The 19,349-nt window shown below is 31.6% G+C and overlaps 5 protein-coding genes and 1 long non-coding RNA gene across 9 annotated transcripts; 3 read left to right on the top strand and 3 right to left on the bottom strand.

The window, feature by feature from the left end:
- The first annotated feature begins 5,833 nt into the window (after positions 1-5,833).
- Positions 5,834-8,834, top strand: LOC109602489 (cardioactive peptide). The gene is made up of 4 exons (XM_020018863.2): positions 5,834-5,863; positions 7,052-7,144; positions 7,810-7,879; positions 8,160-8,834. The coding sequence occupies exons 2-4, from the start codon at positions 7,061-7,063 to the stop codon at positions 8,432-8,434; spliced, it is 429 nt and encodes a 142-aa protein (XP_019874422.1). The 5' UTR covers positions 5,834-5,863; positions 7,052-7,060; the 3' UTR covers positions 8,435-8,834.
- Positions 8,835-9,254: 420 nt separating this feature from the next.
- Positions 9,255-10,577, bottom strand: LOC109602490 (uncharacterized). The gene is made up of 2 exons (XM_020018864.2): positions 10,492-10,577; positions 9,255-9,649 (listed from the first exon to the last, which is right to left on the bottom strand). The coding sequence occupies exons 1-2, from the start codon at positions 10,541-10,543 to the stop codon at positions 9,360-9,362; spliced, it is 342 nt and encodes a 113-aa protein (XP_019874423.2). The 5' UTR covers positions 10,544-10,577; the 3' UTR covers positions 9,255-9,359.
- Positions 10,578-11,350: 773 nt separating this feature from the next.
- LOC109602485 (probable ATP-dependent RNA helicase DDX56) lies at positions 11,351-13,456 on the bottom strand. Its single transcript, XM_020018853.2, has 7 exons — positions 13,315-13,456; positions 12,774-13,261; positions 12,462-12,722; positions 12,078-12,402; positions 11,920-12,017; positions 11,724-11,865; positions 11,351-11,664 (listed from the first exon to the last, which is right to left on the bottom strand). Exons 1-7 carry the CDS (start codon positions 13,381-13,383, stop codon positions 11,395-11,397), a joined length of 1,653 nt encoding a protein of 550 aa, XP_019874412.2. The 5' UTR covers positions 13,384-13,456; the 3' UTR covers positions 11,351-11,394.
- A 68-nt stretch (positions 13,457-13,524) lies between these two features.
- Positions 13,525-14,497, top strand: LOC109602486 (protein FRG1 homolog). The gene is made up of 3 exons (XM_020018854.2): positions 13,525-13,657; positions 13,707-14,276; positions 14,329-14,497. The coding sequence occupies exons 1-3, from the start codon at positions 13,533-13,535 to the stop codon at positions 14,474-14,476; spliced, it is 843 nt and encodes a 280-aa protein (XP_019874413.2). The 5' UTR covers positions 13,525-13,532; the 3' UTR covers positions 14,477-14,497.
- A 103-nt stretch (positions 14,498-14,600) lies between these two features.
- Positions 14,601-18,844, bottom strand: LOC109602487 (DCN1-like protein 5). 4 transcript variants are annotated; one of them, XM_020018857.2, is made up of 6 exons: positions 18,768-18,844; positions 18,365-18,711; positions 18,096-18,226; positions 15,292-15,679; positions 15,029-15,236; positions 14,601-14,969 (listed from the first exon to the last, which is right to left on the bottom strand). In XM_020018857.2, the coding sequence occupies exons 3-6, from the start codon at positions 18,185-18,187 to the stop codon at positions 14,902-14,904; spliced, it is 756 nt and encodes a 251-aa protein (XP_019874416.1). In that variant the 5' UTR covers positions 18,188-18,226; positions 18,365-18,711; positions 18,768-18,844; the 3' UTR covers positions 14,601-14,901. The 4 variants fall into 4 exon arrangements, with proteins under 4 accessions (XP_019874416.1, XP_019874420.1, XP_019874414.1 ...); XM_020018861.2 differs by lacking the exons at positions 18,096-18,226; positions 18,365-18,711; positions 18,768-18,844 and adding an exon at positions 17,251-17,366; XM_020018855.2 differs by lacking the exons at positions 18,096-18,226; positions 18,365-18,711; positions 18,768-18,844 and adding an exon at positions 16,608-16,761.
- LOC126264829 (uncharacterized) lies at positions 18,728-19,101 on the top strand. The gene is made up of 2 exons (XR_007547452.1): positions 18,728-18,867; positions 18,930-19,101. It is a non-coding gene; the product is annotated as an uncharacterized LOC126264829 (long non-coding RNA).
- The last annotated feature ends 248 nt before the right edge of the window (positions 19,102-19,349 follow it).

The raw sequence follows: 19,349 nt of genomic DNA, 5'->3' as shown, positions 1-19,349 counted from the left end.
AATAATTGATTTATTTACCAGAACAAAATGACAAAATAATTATTAAAAGTTAATGTTTTATTCGATTTATTTTTCATTAGTATATTTTCATTTTATTTAAAGATAAAACTTGATTTCAATTACTTATTATTAATATTTTATTAATCTTTATTTTTTAATGTGACATAAGAATTTAAATTATAATAAAATTGGTTGAATTGAAAGGTTAATCAATACGTATTATAATATTTAGATATATTTATTTTTAGATTAATTCAAATTTATTTATTTTTACCATTTACAACAATGTTCTATCTAAAAACATGTAAAAATTCATATTGAAATTAACACAATATTTTTAACAAATTACATTATATCAATGTAATTAAATTCCTAATGATTAAATGTTATTTTTAATATCTGTTATTACTTTTACATTTCTCACTAAAATACACAATAATATGTAATAGAATTAATGATTATTATTTTTTTAAAGGTAGTATATGTGAGGTAATAAGTAAGTAATTAAAAATCCATTATATTTTTTATTATTTTATACTAAGCTTAGTATAGAGGTGGTTAATTAAGAAAAAATAAAGATCAGATATACATTTTTATTATTTATCGTCGTTAGACGAAGTACAACAAAGTTTTTAATCCCCATCCTTGTTTTTAAAAAAATACATATTTAGTTTAATATTTAACGAAATAAATACAAGTTTACAGTTTTAAAAAATACTAACGATTAGGTATATATTATGTTTTCCTTAAAAACATTGACAAATAATTATTACAATTAAAAATAAATCATATTTATTATTTCTAAAATAACAGTGACAAGGGAACTGTCACATTTTAATCCCATTCTTATTGTTAAATTCCTTCTTAAAAATTATGTATTAACATGTAAAAATCATCAATTTTTTTGTCCCCTATAACTATTAAACTATAAATATTAGTAGTCAACAAAATAAACGCATTAATTTTTAAAAATTACTTGATCAATGTGGACAATTTAATAATAAAAATTAAATAAATAAATATTATTTTGTAATATATTTACTTTTTTTAAAAAATGATTGAATATGGAAGTCGTCAATTACGTAATATGTAAAAATAAATTCTACATATTTATTTATGTTGACGAAGTATTGCAAATAATTCAATGTTCCTCCATAAGAACATTGGAAAAAGCTATTTAGATATTAGGTAAACGTTTAATTATCCATGTTTTTGTTTGTGTTTTGAACAACATGTCTCCTCTCCAATTGAAAACGGCATCCGCTTAACCTACCCCAAGATCAACCGGATGGCGACCAAAAATGAAGTGGCCACCCGAAACATGAAATATGACAGTGGGGGCGTACCTGCGACCCCCGTCGCAGCACGAGGCTCGTCCACACGTACACGGCCCCCCGCCACGAAGATGCTCCCGGGAGGCGGAGCGTAGTCCCCTCCAATCAGTGTCGGTGGCGGTCCGCAAACACCCGGAACGGATAATAAACTCGTTTAACCGCACACACTGCCGACCGACATCATCGACTGCTTTGGAGGTCTGCGGTCACAACACAATCCCATTCCTCCTCCTAATCTGCCTCAGGAACGAGAGGATGCGACCGTGTCACTGCACCATTTAATTTGCATCGGCCTTACTCGTGCCGCAAATGATTATGTTGTTTCTTGGTCGCTTTCTGGTTAAAACGTGAAGCACAATGTCGGCCGCACAGCATGCTCTCCTGATAAGAGAATGTGTTCGTATGTATGTGGGAAGTTGGCACCCATGTTATTGAACACACAACCCCGACGGAAATTTTAATTAGAATGTTGTTTCCTTTTTGACCTAAATTGTCAAAAGATAAACATGAAAACAAAATAAATTACATATAGATTTTCTAATAACATTTTTCTTTACATATTTTGTTAAAACTAAAATCTGTATAGAAATAACATACTTTACTACTTAATACTATTTTATTAGACAAATGTATCAAATTTAAATTTTACTTGACAACTTGCAGTGAGATCATGACGACATTGTATTCCCTCCGAATGTGAATTACATGCATTTTAGTATCAAGGACTATCCATTGGCTTACACAGACACCTGATTGATCTGAAAATTATGAAACTTCATCATACAAAAATGCTAAATTGTCAATAAAGAAACATTATTAACCCACGTCCTATGTTGAAACATATGTCACAAAGTATGCAACATTATATAAAAATTGTTCGAGTAGTTTTCAGAGTCCATCCCAGACTCACACTGTGATACATGACCAAGTTATCTTGTTACTTAGCACTAAAGAATATTTTTTAAAAAAACAGTGAGAACTTATTCAAGATCCTAATATAAATATAAATATATAATATAACACTTAGATATAATTGATCTTTTCCATTGTTTTAGAAAAATATTAATCTTAAAGCATAAAGTGTCAGAAGCTAATAATAGGTCGGAGCCCCTTTTTAATTAAGACCCTCATTGACGCGTCGTGGCATCAATCTAATGAGATTATCGACATTTTCTTGAAGTATCTCATCCCAGGCAAACTGAATGTGACGCCTTAGTTTATTAAGAGACCGTGGAGGCCGGCCGCTGTAAATTCGGTTCTATGGGCAAAAGGTCTGAAGATTTGGGTTGCCAAAGCAGTAAAAATTAAAAAATTATCATCGTCATCCGCATATGAAAAGCAGGTGACCTGCTACCATTAAACTCTTAGTGTTGTGATCATGCCTCGTCCTTCTCCACATCACCGTCTTATTAACCCACGAACATTGCGCATGTCCAAACACAATGTGATTCCATTCTCCATGTTCTGTGCCAGAGGTGGCCAAACTGCGGCTCGCAAGCCACAATAAATGTACTCCAATTCCTTTTTCATTCCAGAATTATGAAGAAAAGTAAAATAAATGTGTTTAATTTTTACATTTAAACTCAAATTTGAAAAAATGACTCGGACTATCACGGAGCTTGGCCCCACCCCTGTTCTCTGCAAGAACTCCAACTACTGCATGAAACAAATTGTGAAACCTTAAAAAATGAAGAAAAAATAATAATACCGACAATACGTTTTCCGATTGACTTCAATAGGTTGCTACTTAGGTAATATTGCACAATCAGCAACTATAAGGAATATTGTAGAGAATAATAGTAAAGAATAAAATATGTAGAGAAAAATGTTTATCTATAAACGCCCTTACAAAGCGACAACACTGCATTGTAAACTGTTCAAGAAGCGCGAAACCAATGCGCGGATTCTGCAAGACAAGTGGGGGTACACTGGTATACCTTAATACGTTCTGGGTGTTGCTACAGCTACTCGCGTATTGAAACGAAACATCAGTACCCTTTAGTAAACAACTGACTGGAGGGGATCATTTGGTTTTGCTGCGTTTAACATGCGGTTCGTTTCCGCAAACGAGCAGGTTTTATACGGAAGGTTTAAATAAGCTTATTTTCAATAAAAAAGTTCAAATTGTAACGTCGCACCGTGCCGGCAGTGGTTACGGAAGTATTCTTTGGCCAGTTCACCGGATCTGACACTGTGGCCATATAATTAATTTATTGGAGTTTTTTACAGAAAAGTTTCCCACCTCAACCCAAAAATGGCCCTCGTCAATAAAAAATTATGAACGTAGTTGTGCATCTTTTGGCAATTACCATTTTGGACGCGCAGTTTTTAGTTGACAGTCGTCACTTATTAAATCAAAATTTAGACATGTGAAGTCCGCACGTTGGTTGCTGCGTTTACTCAAGTTAGACCAAAAATGTGTTCTAATCAACATTTCGATTTTGGCACAGTTTGGGCGCAATAAATCCGAATATGGGCGCCAATTAATTACTGTACGTGAAACTTGGATACACCACTATACGGCTGAAACAAAAATACAGTCAAAACAGTGCACGCAAAGGGAGAATCGGCTCCAAAATAAGCAAAAACTGGCGACTGTTAAGGGAGCATACTTACTTGACAAGCTGAAGGCATAAACTGCGGAAAAACGACCACATATGCAGAAAAAAATTATCCTGTTTCACGAATTATGGATTGAAGTGCTTGACCGTCCGCCTTACTCACCAGATCTTATTACCTCATCTAAAAACTGCGCTCGGAGGACAGAGATTTTCGTCAAATGAAGAGACAGTCACCTTTGTGAACAATTACTCTGCAAAAAAAAAAAAAAAAATTATTGTATCATTGTTAAGTCGGAAACTTTAATTTATATACGAATATCTTTATTTACGTAGTTTTTATACAACATTTTATTTCGGGAAGAGTTCATAAGTAAAGCAACCAAACCCTATATTCAATACAATTGATTTTATAATTCATTTCTGTGTCCTACATCGTTCTTTAAAGCTAAAAATGCGTCTTTGGACAGATGGGTAATGGAAAACAATTTTCTTCGGCTCCAATTATTCAAATATTATGTTTTTCTGGGTTTGCCATTGGCCCATTTATTAAGTTAGACGGAATAATTGATCGTTTTGTTTAGGTAACATCAGTTTAAAGTAAACCTCAAGGAGTACGTGTCATGCCATGACCAGCACTAAACCCAAACCTCAATCCAATGAAAAACCTTTGAGAAGAAATTGATCGGAAAATGCATGCAAAAAGAGTGTCAAATATGAATGAAAAGTTATACTATCAATGAAGAAAAGGTAATAAAAGAAGGCTAAATGTACGTAAGGTTGTTTTATTTTAATCCTTGAATGTTTTTCAAATATTATTAAATACCTAACTAAACCTACTAATAAACAATTATATTGCTGTATTGTTTTTATCAAACGTACAAGACATGTGAAAATTTCTAAAGTTGCTCTACATATGAGCGGTAGTGTGTATGTTATTATTGTTTACTTAATATTTAAACTAAGGTAGAAGGGTAATATGTTATGAAACCGAATATAGCAGTTTTATTTTAAATTTCAATGAATATTTTTGCGCCAAATCGTTTCATACATACTTATAGCTTTGATGCTTATAGACAATGAGATAACTCCAAATACTGACAGGAACGAAGTTTCAAAAACTAGAAAGAATTTATTAAAGAGCCAATTACACGATACGTTTCCGACTGCCCGTTGCCATTCATGGTCCCGATCATCCCTACTCCTCGACAAAGCGTTGTATTTACACGACGACCAACTGCTCAGGATCATCTAAGAAGAAAACACTAACTGCATTGGCCCTGTACGAGAAAGACAAGAAAAATGAAAGATATGGATGAAGGATTGATATCTCCAAAGACCCATAATTCCTTTTTCTTTACATTATTTATCAAGTAAACTTTTACTACTAAAGCAATGACCAAGTCCCCACTGGATTTTTTCGCGAACGAACAGTACAACAACCCTAAACTTGTAAGGCATTTCCTTTAGTAGTAAAAATTTTAAATTAAATATGTATTAATTACAATATTCTAAGGGCTTATGTGTCTCCTTAGATGAAAACAAGGCCATTTTACGAACATCCTGATCAGTTGATCGGGACAGACCCTATAGTGTGGTCGTCCTAATTCCACACTAAATCAGTTCCATGGACGTCAAACCACTCGAAAACTGTTCTCGATTTTCAGGATTGATACCTAATTAAATGTACTACAGGTTTCAATTTTCTTCGCTGCCGCGACACCGTTTCCATTAATAAGCAATCAGAAAATTGTCGCGTAGGCTATTAAAATAACGTAATGCGTTTGACAAGTGTTTTGTTATATTTTCCGATATGTCGACGAGGGAACGGGGGCCCTGCGGTCGGTTGAGTGCGCACATTCAGGGAGTACGAGACTGATACTTATATATAAGAGCTTATCAATCTTCCACTTCATTTATCGAGCCCCTCATCAAGATTCATATAGCTTTGACCGACTCTTCCAACTAACAGTGAGTACTTGTGTTATATAATAATTTTAACAATTTTATACAAACCTGTACATTTATTAATTATAGTATTATTAAATTTGTTAATTAATAACTATGTATTCGATTGTATATAATCTAAACTCAAATTCAAAAGGACTTCATAGAACTGTAATTCGAAGAAGAGATGCAACAACAATCAACATTATTTAAAACTTTTATTAATATTTAAAAGTAATTATTTTTTGTTATTTGGTAAAAATTTATATTTTTAAAGTGTTTATATAACATTCAATATTTAAAGGACTAAAATTAGTTTAAACAAAATTACTTAACCGTTTAAGAAATATTGACAAAAAACCAACCATATTGTTAAAGTTTCTTCTAAACAACCCTATCGATTTTTATTAAATGTAAATTATTGTTTCATAATTGTAATACTCAATAATCCCTGATAAACCGTTATCTATTTATTTATGTTTTATACGGTGTAGTTTATGAAGTTTGACACAACAAACAAATAGGTATAAATAATAATTTATCAGTTACTTTCATGAAAATTAATTTAGTATTCAGTTAATAATTTCAAATTGGAGATTTTAAATAACTTTTGTCGACATCAACACAGAAGTGGAAATAGAAGAGCATATTTTAAAATATTCTTTTAATATTTCAAAGCGTTTGATCTGACTGAATATTGAGAGAGACATCATGCACGACGAAGACACTAAAAGTGGCAATCTTTTACTGCTCTTTTACTGCCTCTCCCAACATTCAGTAGGATCAAAGACATTCCAATCGGTATATAAAAGAAACATAAAATAGTTCATTCATTTCTTGAAACATTATTTAAAGTTTGAATTTTTAAATATAAAAAAGTTATTTTTTAATTTAATAGAAAACTGGGGACATCATACATTATTTTATTATCCTATAAAAAATTTGGTAAATTACCCCTATTAATCCACCCGTCGATTTCCGGAGGGTGTTTTCAATCGTAGAGAGGTCTGTAATGAGAGCCGTCGGCTTTCTGCCGGGAATTCTACGCCGCTGGTCGCCAAGAGTGTTTCGATGTCGAACCAGAGGGTGGTGGTGGTCAATAAATCCATTTATCATTACACCATGGAATCGCCACGTCCACTTCTACACAATATGTTTCCGCAGACTCAACCAGACAATTTTTAATATGCTGCAGTTTGTTTTTAATTACAGGTTGCGAACATGACGACGTTGACGTTATGGATCATCTGCGGATGCGTCATCTATATGTTCCAGGTTGATGCCGCGTATCTCCCCAAGAGAGGGGTAAGTTATGGTGCTATTAAACAATATGTACTCAGAGGCAGAAAATAGAACACGTAGATCCAGTAGTCAGATTTTATTGATTTTTCTCAAGCTAATTAGCTTGAATTTCCTCCACATACTTACTTATTGACTTGGCTAATCATTGATCTAATAAAAGTGACCACTTAGTTTTGAGATACATTATTCCATACCACTTCTACTTGTAGACGGAGGGTTGATGATGTACCACACGTGTGGGTGATAATTGTGGAGTCTTCTTATCCAGGGCAACAAATTTACATCGAAAGGTTTCCAAATTAAGGCAACATATGTTTCACAACTTCCTGAAGTTGATTTTCCTTACATGAAAATAAATTACCTAACCTCTCAAAAACCCGGATTTTGTGGTAAACTCTTTGCATGATAAGAATGCTTCCTTCTAAGATGAATTAACTAGTTGATAACTCTCATATGTCACTACGTTTTACATAACATACAAACCTTCTCCAACTTAAACATAACAAGAGTGAAATGAATACTACATTATACGAATTTAACGTACACAAAAACTATACACAGAGTAAACCAAAAATTTACTTTGATTTACAACCTTTAAAATCTAATGTTCTGTTTTCTCTGTGAGTAAAATTAAATAGTTTTGTAATTAAAAAAGTAATATTTCGCAGCCGGCACCTTTTAACACTAAGGAAAGGATACTAGACCCGAAAAAGAGACCATTTTGTAACGCATTCACAGGTAAAGTATAGCACCTATTGTAAAGGATAAATTTATAGTTTATATCAAACTGTACACAGTATATAAATTATCCCTTATCCAATATCAATGTTTATTACCTACCAGGTTTACTAGTCATAAATTACTCATAAACTAATTACAAAAATTATAAGAACGTTAGTTCACATAACTCGCCAAACGGGACAAATTTTGACAGCAACAAAAAAGATAAAAGCTGATAAAAATAAATATCAATATCTACATGTCTATACTTGGGCTTCTAATAAACAATGTGGCATAGGTTGCGGCAGAAAGAGATCGAATCTGCCGGCCCTTTCAGACCAAGGCGAAGAGATAGACGAGTCGATTGGGAGCTTGTTGGAGTTAAGCGCAGAGCCCGCTGTCGAAGATTTGTCTCGCCAGATTATGTCGGAGGCCAAACTGTGGGAGGCTATACAGGAAGCCAATGTGGAACTCAACAGACGCAAACAAGGACTCTCCGATATACCGGAAGATGACGCCGTGCCTGCCAGAAGTGCCACAGCCTCTTGTGCACTTCCGCCGTGTTACATTTAAATAGGAACCTGGCCGTATCTTTGCTGTTTTGAAAATTGGGACTGGAAAGTTATGGGATTCACACGACCACCATTCGCTAAAACCCATCGTCGAACGTTTAAACAACAAATTACATTCTTTAGTGTTGTGGAACAGGAACCTGGCTGCAACTATTTATTACAATTATTACAATACTTCTATTTTTACCAGTCTCGCATCTTATCAGGTTTACCTTTTTTCTAGTAACCGTTACTTAATTAGTATAATATAAATAATTTAACCATATAATTTATAAAATTTACTGATAATACATATTTATATATCTTATAGTAATTAATGACAAATTGAAAATGGTGTGCTTGGCATTTATAAAAATTAAAACAGGCTTCCTAAACTATTATTAATATTTGTAATAGGTATATTAAAGTATGTTACATATCCTGAATGTTATTTCAAGTATACTACTAATAAAATTTACGTTAAAAAATTGTTTTAATCTCTGAAACCTAATTATATTGCTTCTTTAAATACACAAATTTCGTTTTTATTATATTATTTGTTTGTTATATATTCTATATTATTATTATTATTATTATTATTGTTATTATAATTTTTGCATATATGCAATCTAAAAACAACATGAAAAATATTTTTCAATAATTAATTAAAAATTAAATTTACTTTTTCTTTTTTTATTAAATTACTGATTTTAAATCGTTTAGGACTAAAAAAGTAGCTAATAACTCTCATCAGTCATATTATATAAGCACCTAAATCTTAGTGTTAATCAAGGAATAAAACAAGTGCAATGTGGGGAGATAAAATTAAATAGATATTTAAATGAGTTGCACATATTTATAAATTATTTAATATCCAGCCAAAACTAGTTTTAAAATATATATGTTACACATTACAAAACACACAAAGTTAATTTATTTGATTTTCGTTAGATCTTGATCTGAGTGTCACGGTCGTCGTTGTCGCTGACATCCTGCGCTTCGTTGAGAGCCTCCTCGAAAGCATTCCGTTGCTGAAAATAGGGATATCGGGACTTGGCCAGCCATAATTCCAATCTTAAGCTCGGGTCCATGGCAAAGGGTAAGGGGGGCTCCGGTGGGGAGGAGCGTTTCTTCAAGTAGTTGAAGCAGCAGGTTCTAAAATGTCTTGTGCCGCACGCGGACTGACATTCTTTCCCACAGGAATTGCAGGACTGGACTTCTCCCAACACCACCCCAGCTAAAATATTTCATATTATAATGTGTCTCAATATTTAAATATGAATATTCGTCAACAACATTTTTAAAGGATCATTCAATAATATATATTAAACGAAAAAATTTTAATACAAATTTCAATTTCCGATAAAAATGCGAGATGATTTTATTAAATAACGACAATCAATATTCAATGTGAGGAATGTAAAACACGGCGTGGAAAATTTAAAAAGTTGAACGGGCGGTTTCCCTTTGATCTCCGGTATTAATATCCAAAAAGTAATTTTATATCAGTCGTGGAAATTTATGAGAGAATAAGTCCGAACAGCTTTATAGCTTTATTGGATAATTAATTAAAAATGCTTGGTGGCTTAATGTCAAGAGTGGAAGAGTAATTATGTAAAACACCATTATAGAAATAATTTACATTGATTTGTTTATTTTGCACAATTATTATTATAATTTTTCATATAATTTTTATTATTTTGGAATCTTCTTTCAAAGAAAAATTCATATATCGAAAGAACAATGTTTAAAGGATTTGAAAAGCTAATGAGAATTTAAACAGTAAAAATGCCTAAAAATAATCAATTTTAAAAATTAGATGTTCAGTATCAAAATATACAGGTAAATCAAATTAAATGATACATAAAGATCTTAATAATAGAGAATACAATATCATAAATATAAAAAAACAAACAAATAAAAAGAATTTTGTTACACATTTATGATCATTTCATAAATGATATAGAAGAAGATGTTTTAAATATATGTAAAGTACAGAAATAATTAATACGTTCAAGATCGACCATATATTTAACATTCAGAAAAAAACTGTACTTACCACATGGAAAATTAACTTACCCAGAATGATTAGGGCAACTAGCAGTTCCTTGTTCATAGTCAAGTCAACCATCTGTAAGGAGCTGTCTTCTTGGCCAAAGTGTAGGATAACGAGCTCATCCACGACTTTATATGTCAGCGCTCACCCCCGTGTCAATCTGGAGGGGCAGGAATCGCCTGTTTATCTTATCAGGGAGCGCGTGAAATATCTACTTATCGAAACCAATCACATCATCAATTGAATTTCAAAGAAAAACTTCGCCATAAATCCTGATGGGTTTATGCAAACAGACTTTTAACCACGTCATGAAAGTGTTTGCTTGTAGCGGTCTTATCGGGTCGCATCCAATTTTCGTCGAACCGGGCGAGCGGAAAACCAATCAAAGGGGTTTGATTATTGATGCCGTCGAGCATGCCGGCAAGGAAATTCGATAATTGTAGGTGTAAATCATTATTAACGACACGACACATATGACGATCAGGAAATCATGTAAGTGATTGATTTAACTAAAATATAAAACTTTTGTAGTATATATGTGTACATATTTATCGTCCGTATATAAATATGAGCAGATCCTATTAAATTTTATTTTTTGTGGCACATACTTAAGACTAAAATTAAATTTTTAATTACTTTAATCACATTTGCTATTAACATTTAATCGAATCTTATGATTTATTAACATACTATTGCGATATCTTATTTTCAAATAATTTATGCGAAAAATAATAGACCAAGAAAGTTACTGTCACTGCGTATTATAAATAATGATATTTTCTCAAAATAGATTAAAAACGGACCGTGACTGATGTGATTTATAACTCTTGATAAGCGCCCCCAAATTGTTTTGATTCAAATGAAATAAGAGCAAACAAGCAATAAAATTATGTGTTTTATTATTAACAATAATAAGTATTACAAAATCATTTCTTTTTCTTTTTGCTAAACCCTTCAAATTCCATACTCAAGAGAGGATTACTCTTCTTTAACTGAAATTTAGTTGCGGCACTATCTGTAGCGCGATAGTGATCTCGTTTTCTTTTGTTATGTCTTGATATTCCAGCTAAACTCTTCAAAGATGGAGGAACAATGTAGTCTGGAACATCAGATAAATGCTGTTGTACTTTTACTGTGTGAAGAGCTTTATCATGTCTTAAAATTTGTAAATCATTTGGATTATCTTCAAAATAACTCTAAAAAAGAACATGTTAATAATAGTATATAATAGTATATAATAAAATAATTAATTTACCTTCAATTTTTGTGAATTGAATATTTCCATTTTAATTTCCTTTAATCTTGCTTCTCTGACTGCAATTCTGGTCACAGCCCTCCATGCATCTTTTGCTCTATATTTGAATGCTTCAACTTCTTCTAATTTAAATTGGTATGTTCTAAAATAAGTTCTTTTATAAAAATTTTTCTTTATAATAAATTTATTGGCTTACTTGAACACTGAAGTATCTTCTTGTCCTTCCTTTAATTTAGTTTCTACTTTATCAAGCAATTCTTTTTCTTTAACACTAACAAATGATAATACACTTCCCTAAAATAATAAAATTAATAAATGCTTAATTCAAAATGAGACTACAGAAAATATATATACCTTATTATTTCCTCTAGCTGTCCTGCCTGCTCTGTGAATATATGACTGAACATCCAAAGGAAAATCAAAATTAATTACATTGGAAACACATTGGAAATCAATACCTCTGGACACACCACTTTCTTTGTCCTTACGTCTTTTTGATTTTTTTTCAATGACATTTTTGACATCTCCAGGTTTCTCCAAAGCTTTTTCATCTGAAGCAACAATTATATCATAAATTCCCTGATTGAATTGATTTACAGAGTGACAACGAATTGTTGAGGGCAGCTCTGAATTTAACACACAAGTAGGGATACCAAATTGTTCCAAATACAGTTTAATTCTGAAAAAAAAAAAATAAATATGAACTAAAATAAATTAATAATGTAAATCACTACTTACTTATAACATTTGTCAACTGTATTCACAAAGACAATAGTTTTTCCTCTAATTAAATGTAGTTTTAGCAATGCATACAAAATTGTGGCTTTGTCTATTTCTTCTGCATACAAATGATAGTGGGTCAACTGACTGGCTGGTGCTACTTCAGGTTCTTCTAGTTTTAAAACCACAGGATTATGAAGTACTAAGCTTTTCAAACTCTTGACATCATCACTTAATGTTGCTGAAGCCAATATAGCTTGGTAAAGTTTTGGCATATACCTAAAACATATGTGACAAAACTATATTTAATTAGAAAAAGGTAATACTTACAACATGAGTTCCTTAATTTCTGCTTCATAACCAAATGAAAATACCAAATCTGCTTCATCAATAACCAACATATCAAGAGATTTTTTAAGGGATAAGTTATTGGCTTTTAAATGTAACAAGGTTCTTGCTGGTGTGCCTACTACAATATCAGGCTTCTCAACCAAAAGTGGTTTTTGGACATTTAAGTCAACTTGAGGTGCAATGTCTACACATCTAACTTCTCTTGAACATTTTACAGTCAAACTTTTAATTACTCCACATATTTGGTGACATAATTCTTTTGAAGGTGCAAGTATTAATGCCTTTATTTCTTGATGGGTTGCTGATTGTTTAAGGTTTAGAATTTTTTGGATTACTGGTATTGAAAATGCTGCTGTTTTTCCTGAGCCAGTTCTGGCTCTAACTAATACATCTTTACCTTCCAAAAGCAGTGGAATGGCTTGTTCCTGTATCAAAGTAGGTGCTTGCCAGCCTTGTTTAGCTATAGCCTACAAACAACATATTTAACATATTAAGATTTAATTATAATAGAATGAATCACCTTTAATATCCGATCATCTAATTCCATTTCATGGAAATTTTTAGGTTTCTCTTCAGTTTCGTCTGCCATAGTGTTTACTTTTAACAGTCGTATGTTTACATGTGCTACACTTAACCTAAACTGTAAAAGTGGTTAAAATTCTTCTTCTTTTAAATATTGACGCGAAATTTTTTTCACAGTAGTTAACTTGTTGTCTATGACACATTTGAACTATTTGTATGTTTGACGTATATATATATATATATATATATATTAATTTGTATTTATTACAACAAATATTAACCATGTCTGAATACGATAACGTGAGAGTGGGCAAATTAGTTTTGAAGGGCGAAAAACAAAAGTAAGCATATAATTTTAATGTTGAAAAATTTCTAGAGAAAAATTTTCAGAGCAAAGAAAAGGAAACACAAGACAAAGAAAGTACAAGAAGCCCCCAAGGAAGATTTGGATTGTATTAAACATGGAAATTGGTGGAAAGCCACTAAAATAGAAGATATTAGCGGACCTGTTGCTATAGAATTTGGTAACCACTGCTATGTAAAAGCATTAGACAACGGTTTGTTTACACTTGGGCCTCCCCACAATGAAGGAGATGGCCCATCTCCTGAAGAAATTTTGACTGCCATTCCAATTAATGAGAGGAAAGTAGCTTTCAAATCAGGGTACAATAAGTACCTAAGAGTTGAGAAGGATGGTGCAGTTACTGGAAGGTCAGATGCTATAGGTGCAATGGAACAGTGGGAACCAGCATTTCAAGAAGGAAAAATAGCTTTACAAGGTTACAATGACTGTTTCATGTCCATTGATGATTTAGAAGATGCTGTTGTGGCAAAAGATAGAAAAGCTGGTGAAAAGCATGTGGTACAAATTAGGTCACAAACAATCAAAGAGGTTAACCCACTAAAAGATGTACCAACTGAGGAGCAAGGTAGCCTTAAAGAGGTTGAAGTCAACTATGTGTAAGTACTTTAGTTCTTTAAGTCTTAATCGTCACTCATAAAAACTTTTTAGAAAGAAATTTCAGAAGTTCCAGGATAAGAAAATGAGAATATCAGCAGAAGATGTGAAAGAACTTGAAAAGGCAAAAGAGAAGGGTATTTTTCATGAGAAATTGTTAGACAGACGAAGTAAAATGAAGGCTGATAGATATTGTAAATAAATCACGGTTTTTTAAATGATATTTTGGTTTATTATTTTATTACTATCTAATTGTATTTTTACAGATTTCCATATAAAATAAAGGTATATCAATTTCCTGTAGTTCAAGATCAAAACTAAAAGAATTCAAAATTTAACCTTTAAAAAATATAATAAATTAACTATATCAGTTCTGTGTTACATTGTGACAGAAATTTCTAATATTAAAATTTAATGGTACTTTGTAAAATATTTTGGAGGAAATAATTTTATTGGAAGTAGAGTTTAAAGCAACTGTACCTAAAAATTACGATTTACAGTATCTATATTAAATATTAGTACAATTATAGGATACACTTCCATTAAAATTACTTCAGTTCACAATTAAATTGATTCAGATTCAGTAACTTAATAATTTACATTGTAAAGATTATGAAGGAATATGCCTCAACTTATGTCAGTTTTAGCTCTTGATGCTTTCAACCATTCTACAAATTCATCTAACATCACGGGCCCTAAAAGAATATAATTATTTAATCATTTTAAACAATATTTGAAACTTATCAATACATACATGCGCCATCCACATCATAATTGGACAAATCATTATAAATAGTCCTTGAAAATTCCAAAATATTACACCACTGATCCTTATTAATAACTTTGTACTTTGACTGATCGAGGAACTGACTGAACTGTGAATACAGGGGCCAATGTTTACCCAGTAGCAGCTGTAGCATCGCTTTCGCCGTCTCCATATCCATACTTCTTTGATCCTTATCCTATTAAGAAAGTGTTTTAATTAAATTTAACCAGTGAATAAACCTACAAACATACCCTGGCAAAGTCGTAGGCGTACCGGTAGATAGCCTTAAACGCATTCTGGTCGTTTAGCAAACAGCGGAGTTGGTCCAGTCTTTGCTGCAGCTTCTGTATCGAATCGCATTGCATTTCGGCCAGACCTTTCAGCCACTCGTCCCTTGTGAAGAAGCCCATTTGCCGCGCCTGCATCTTGTACGCCAACACCAGCATAACGACGTTCTCGGGCTCAACGCCAACATCCTCACAGAACTTTTCCATGCCCTCAGGACCGAGAGTATCGGGCTCGTCAGGGGTGGTATACTCTCGGAACCAGGCAACGCATCGCTTCTGATTGAACGTTGGTACCGTTTGGGGCGTAGCACCGCCACCAGCGGCATCGTCCACACGCGATACCCGCCGTGAACTGCAACAAACCGCATACCACATGTCTAATGCCTCTAATGAACAAGTTACTAAAGACAACTATGGTTTTATTATACGATTGACATGGTCGTGCCAAAGAAATTCAATATTCTAACATATCAATGATAACATTCTAGTAATCTACCAATACAAATAAGGTATCACTTTTCAATATAACAATAATTCCCAAATTGTTTTCATGTATTATGAATTAGTCAACACACAAAGTTATGGACTCAATTTTAACTATTAATAGTAATAGTAACTTATTCTGACAGAAAGATAAATAAATAAATATATTTTTATTTAATAACTCAAAATAAAAGGACGCATTTTTAGTCAAAAAAATAATTTTGCATTTAAGTATGAGACACAACAATCTTCTGTTGTTTTCAGTTTGCTTAAAATAATGTTAGTAATATTTCAAAACAAAAACTCAATACAAAAAACTTACTATCAACAACATGATTAAGATTATTTTGATTAAACGGATTCGATAGACGTAAAATGTGCTATTAAGTATTTTTCAACTAACAAGAGTTGTAACATTTAAATGTTAACGTCATAAAAAAGCTGGTATGCTTTTTAATTTCTAATAATATTTTATTTATTTATTGATTAGGAGGCAAATTATTATTAATGAATAAAGCATAAAGGTAAGACACAGAATAGTTGGAAACGATATTATTTTATTACATTTCAAAACAAGTGGCAAATACAAAGATGATCCGTTCCATATTTCCTTACCTTAAACAAAATTTTCGTCTATTCTGTCGTTTCATCCTCACAGTGAAAAATTAGTTACTAAAGAAAAGTAATACTAAACAGTATCGCCTTTTTAAAAAATCAAATTTATCAAAATTACCAAACCTGTTTTACGATTACCTCAAAACATATCAGATGCGAATGCCACTTAATGTTTAACTTACATTAAATAAGAAAGAAACAAAGCACAACGAAAAAGAAGTATTAATAAATATTTTGTACACAAAACGATGAGTAAAATGAGCGACAATATCTGACACTTCTTCACGCACATCACACAGAACGCATTTTTGTGAGGCCAAGCGAAACTTGAAATAAAAAAGATCTCCCAAAAAACTCACTACCGACACACAATCCGAGACGCTTTTTCTGTTTAATATTCTCAATGAATGCGTTGGAGACTACCGTTTGAATGCTAATTAAAATGATTATTTGGGGCGGACGTAACAATGAAACCAACAGAATGGTAAATTAATGAGAATGGGTTATAATCGAGGTATTTGAATAGTTTTGTTAATACAATTGCCAGTGGGCACTTAAAAGATTTAAAAGAGATTCTAAAATTGAGTTTTATGCCACAAAGCTTGATTTTCCGGTATAAAAAATACATGAATGATAAAATGATGCAATTTCATAATTAAAATTATTAAGGAAAAGTTAAAGCAAATATCACTCAGAACTCAACAGGTACCTATGGAGGTCTAACTTAAAAAAGTTGCATAATAACTTAGCAAACAATCCAATCAGCACACACATTTATATTTTTAAATGTATAACAAATAGTGATAAATACAAACTTTTACATACTCTTCATCATCCATACAGAGAGTATTTTTTATCTAATCCGATATGTGCCAATCTACTGAACTTGTTACGAAAATAATACCAGCAATACAAACTCGCTCCGCTAAAAATAAACCACGGTCAAATCGACTAAAACTAACCTCTTTTAATGTATCCAAAAAGCCAATAAAATGCTTCAAATCGAGATTTGTTAAAGAAAGCAGATTACGTAATTAATTTAATTATTGTAAAATTTAAATACACAAAGAGGTATTATGGTTCACAATTACGGTCTAGATTCTCTAGATGAAGAATTATATAAAGGACTTTTTAATACGGAAACGACATTTTAATAAAATCAAATATAAATATACACGTAATATTATTAAATTACTCTGGCAAAAGTAAAATCTAATATTTTAGATTAAATAATATCATTATTTTTATAGAACAAATAAATATTTTAAATTGAATTTTCACAATTTGCTTAATTAAGATATTCCCATAAAATATATTGCAAGAGAGACATAATTTATGACAGAGGCACTCCCACTACACAACACTTTTCAATCGGTATACTATGTACTTACATACAAAATATATGTTAGGTTAACAACATTTTAATATAAAAGTGTTTATCAAAGAATTTGTATTGATTTACTTAATTGTATTAAATATTTACTGTATTTATATATAACAAACTATTATTTTACTTTAAGACAAAAAAAAAACAAAGAAATGGATTTATAAACAATGAATGTTAGTATTAATTAAAATATTCTTGTTATATAAAAAAATAGAAAATAGTATTCCAGTAGTATTTCAAATAGCATCATAAAATATACTTTTTCATGTAAAACACTGCTTACCTATTTGAGTTCCTCGAACGTTTGGAGGCATATCTGTCATCATCTGTGGAGCTCATGTCTGACGCTGCTGACCTACGTTTACTACGTGGCATTGCAATTTTAAAGGGATTAAATGATAAAGAAGTGAATGCCTGAAATAAAAGCGAAGAATTTTTAACACTATTGAGGTTATGTTATTTCTTATTGATAAAATTTACACTTGCCCGTTATTGATTATCGTATTAGAAATTTTTAGTTAGTTTTTCGATTGGAAAAAATAATCACATTACCTGAATTGTCCAAATAGCTGAAATTTCTAGTAGCCCTGTGCGAACATAGAAAATCCGTAAAATGCACCAACAATATTTGGGGTTAAAGCTTCAAGTTCTATGTGAAAGCGATTTGTGAATGCTTGAATTATAGAATTGACCGGATTTATTATTAAAAAGCATGAGCTTTATTTTAAACTTTGGAAATCAAACTTGTACGTTTTATGCATCAGCTGGGGCATATTTAACCTTGAAAATTGGGGTGTTTTTGGCGGATGACAGTTGTGGCAACAATGCACCTCTAACTTCAGTGAAACGAATATGATTTCAAAGTTGGAACTTTCTCATTTCGTTCGTGAAAATGTACCCTAAACTTACAGCGTTGTTACTTAAAAATGCAAGCGACACAAAATAATTAACTTACCTAGCGAATGCCGGATGAAAAATTTACACTAAAATTATGACAACATTTAGACATTAACCTTTTTGTGAGTACTAACGTGGTTAAAGAAAATTTATTTGAAGTAAAACATTGTCACTAAATTTCGTAAAAGAACTTCTGTACTAAATCTATATTATTTTTCAGGGTTTTGTTCAATAGAAAATGTGATATATGAGCAATTTCAAAAAAGCCGCCAAATTATAAGAAATGTACGTTATTTAATGAACCGATGTTAGGCTAAAACTACCGAATTTAGTCGACGAAACACAGAGAAGTTTTATAAATGGGTTACAACAATACAAAAATTTTACCAATTTTACGATTTTTATCATTTTTATGAAAATATTGTAAGTTAGAATTATTCTATACTCCCCCTTTTTATTTATGGTCTCACGTTTACTAGAATTTTATCTTTTGAGATAATTGTTCAATATAAATAGTTCTTTAAATAATTAACATTACTAAATTAAAATAATAATAATAAATAAGTATGTGATAATAATTTTAAACATATCGCTGTTCATATGTCGTTTTTATTAAATTATTTATATTAATTTAAATCAT

The sequence above is a fragment of the Aethina tumida genome, chromosome 3 (genome assembly GCF_024364675.1).
Source record: "Aethina tumida isolate Nest 87 chromosome 3, icAetTumi1.1, whole genome shotgun sequence".
Lineage (NCBI taxonomy): Eukaryota > Metazoa > Arthropoda > Insecta > Coleoptera > Nitidulidae > Aethina > Aethina tumida.
Note: the sequence above shows the minus strand (reverse complement) of the source record. Positions and strands in the feature narration are given on the sequence as shown.

Bases quoted from the DNA above. Each gene is read 5' to 3' on its own strand.
- LOC109602487 (XM_020018855.2), bottom strand. From the start codon at position 16,717: ATGTGCGTGAAGAAGTGTCAGATATTGTCGCTCATTTTACTCATCGTT. The intron at 15,237-15,291 runs GTATGTTTGTAG...CTTTCTTAATAG, and splicing joins ACGCCTACGACTTTGCCAGG to GATAAGGATCAAAGAAGTAT. The intron at 14,970-15,028 runs GTATGTATTGAT...ATATTCTTTTAG, and splicing joins TTATGATGTGGATGGCGCAT to GGCCCGTGATGTTAGATGAA.
- LOC109602489 (XM_020018863.2), top strand. From the start codon at position 7,061: ATGACGACGTTGACGTTATGGATCATCTGCGGATGCGTCATCTATATG. The intron at 7,145-7,809 runs GTAAGTTATGGT...AATATTTCGCAG, and splicing joins CGTATCTCCCCAAGAGAGGG to CCGGCACCTTTTAACACTAA. The intron at 7,880-8,159 runs GTAAAGTATAGC...AATGTGGCATAG, and splicing joins ATTTTGTAACGCATTCACAG to GTTGCGGCAGAAAGAGATCG.
- LOC109602486 (XM_020018854.2), top strand. From the start codon at position 13,533: ATGTTTGACGTATATATATATATATATATATATATTAATTTGTATTTA. The intron at 13,658-13,706 runs GTAAGCATATAA...AAAAATTTTCAG, and splicing joins TTGAAGGGCGAAAAACAAAA to AGCAAAGAAAAGGAAACACA. The intron at 14,277-14,328 runs GTAAGTACTTTA...AAAACTTTTTAG, and splicing joins GAGGTTGAAGTCAACTATGT to AAAGAAATTTCAGAAGTTCC.
- LOC109602485 (XM_020018853.2), bottom strand. From the start codon at position 13,383: ATGGCAGACGAAACTGAAGAGAAACCTAAAAATTTCCATGAAATGGAA. The intron at 12,723-12,773 runs GTAAGTATTACC...CATATGTTTTAG, and splicing joins GAAATTAAGGAACTCATGTT to GTATATGCCAAAACTTTACC. The intron at 12,403-12,461 runs GTAAGTAGTGAT...TTTTTTTTTCAG, and splicing joins ACAGTTGACAAATGTTATAA to AATTAAACTGTATTTGGAAC.
- LOC109602490 (XM_020018864.2), bottom strand. From the start codon at position 10,543: ATGGTTGACTTGACTATGAACAAGGAACTGCTAGTTGCCCTAATCATT. The intron at 9,650-10,491 runs GTAAGTTAATTT...GAAATATTTTAG, and splicing joins AGTTGCCCTAATCATTCTGG to CTGGGGTGGTGTTGGGAGAA.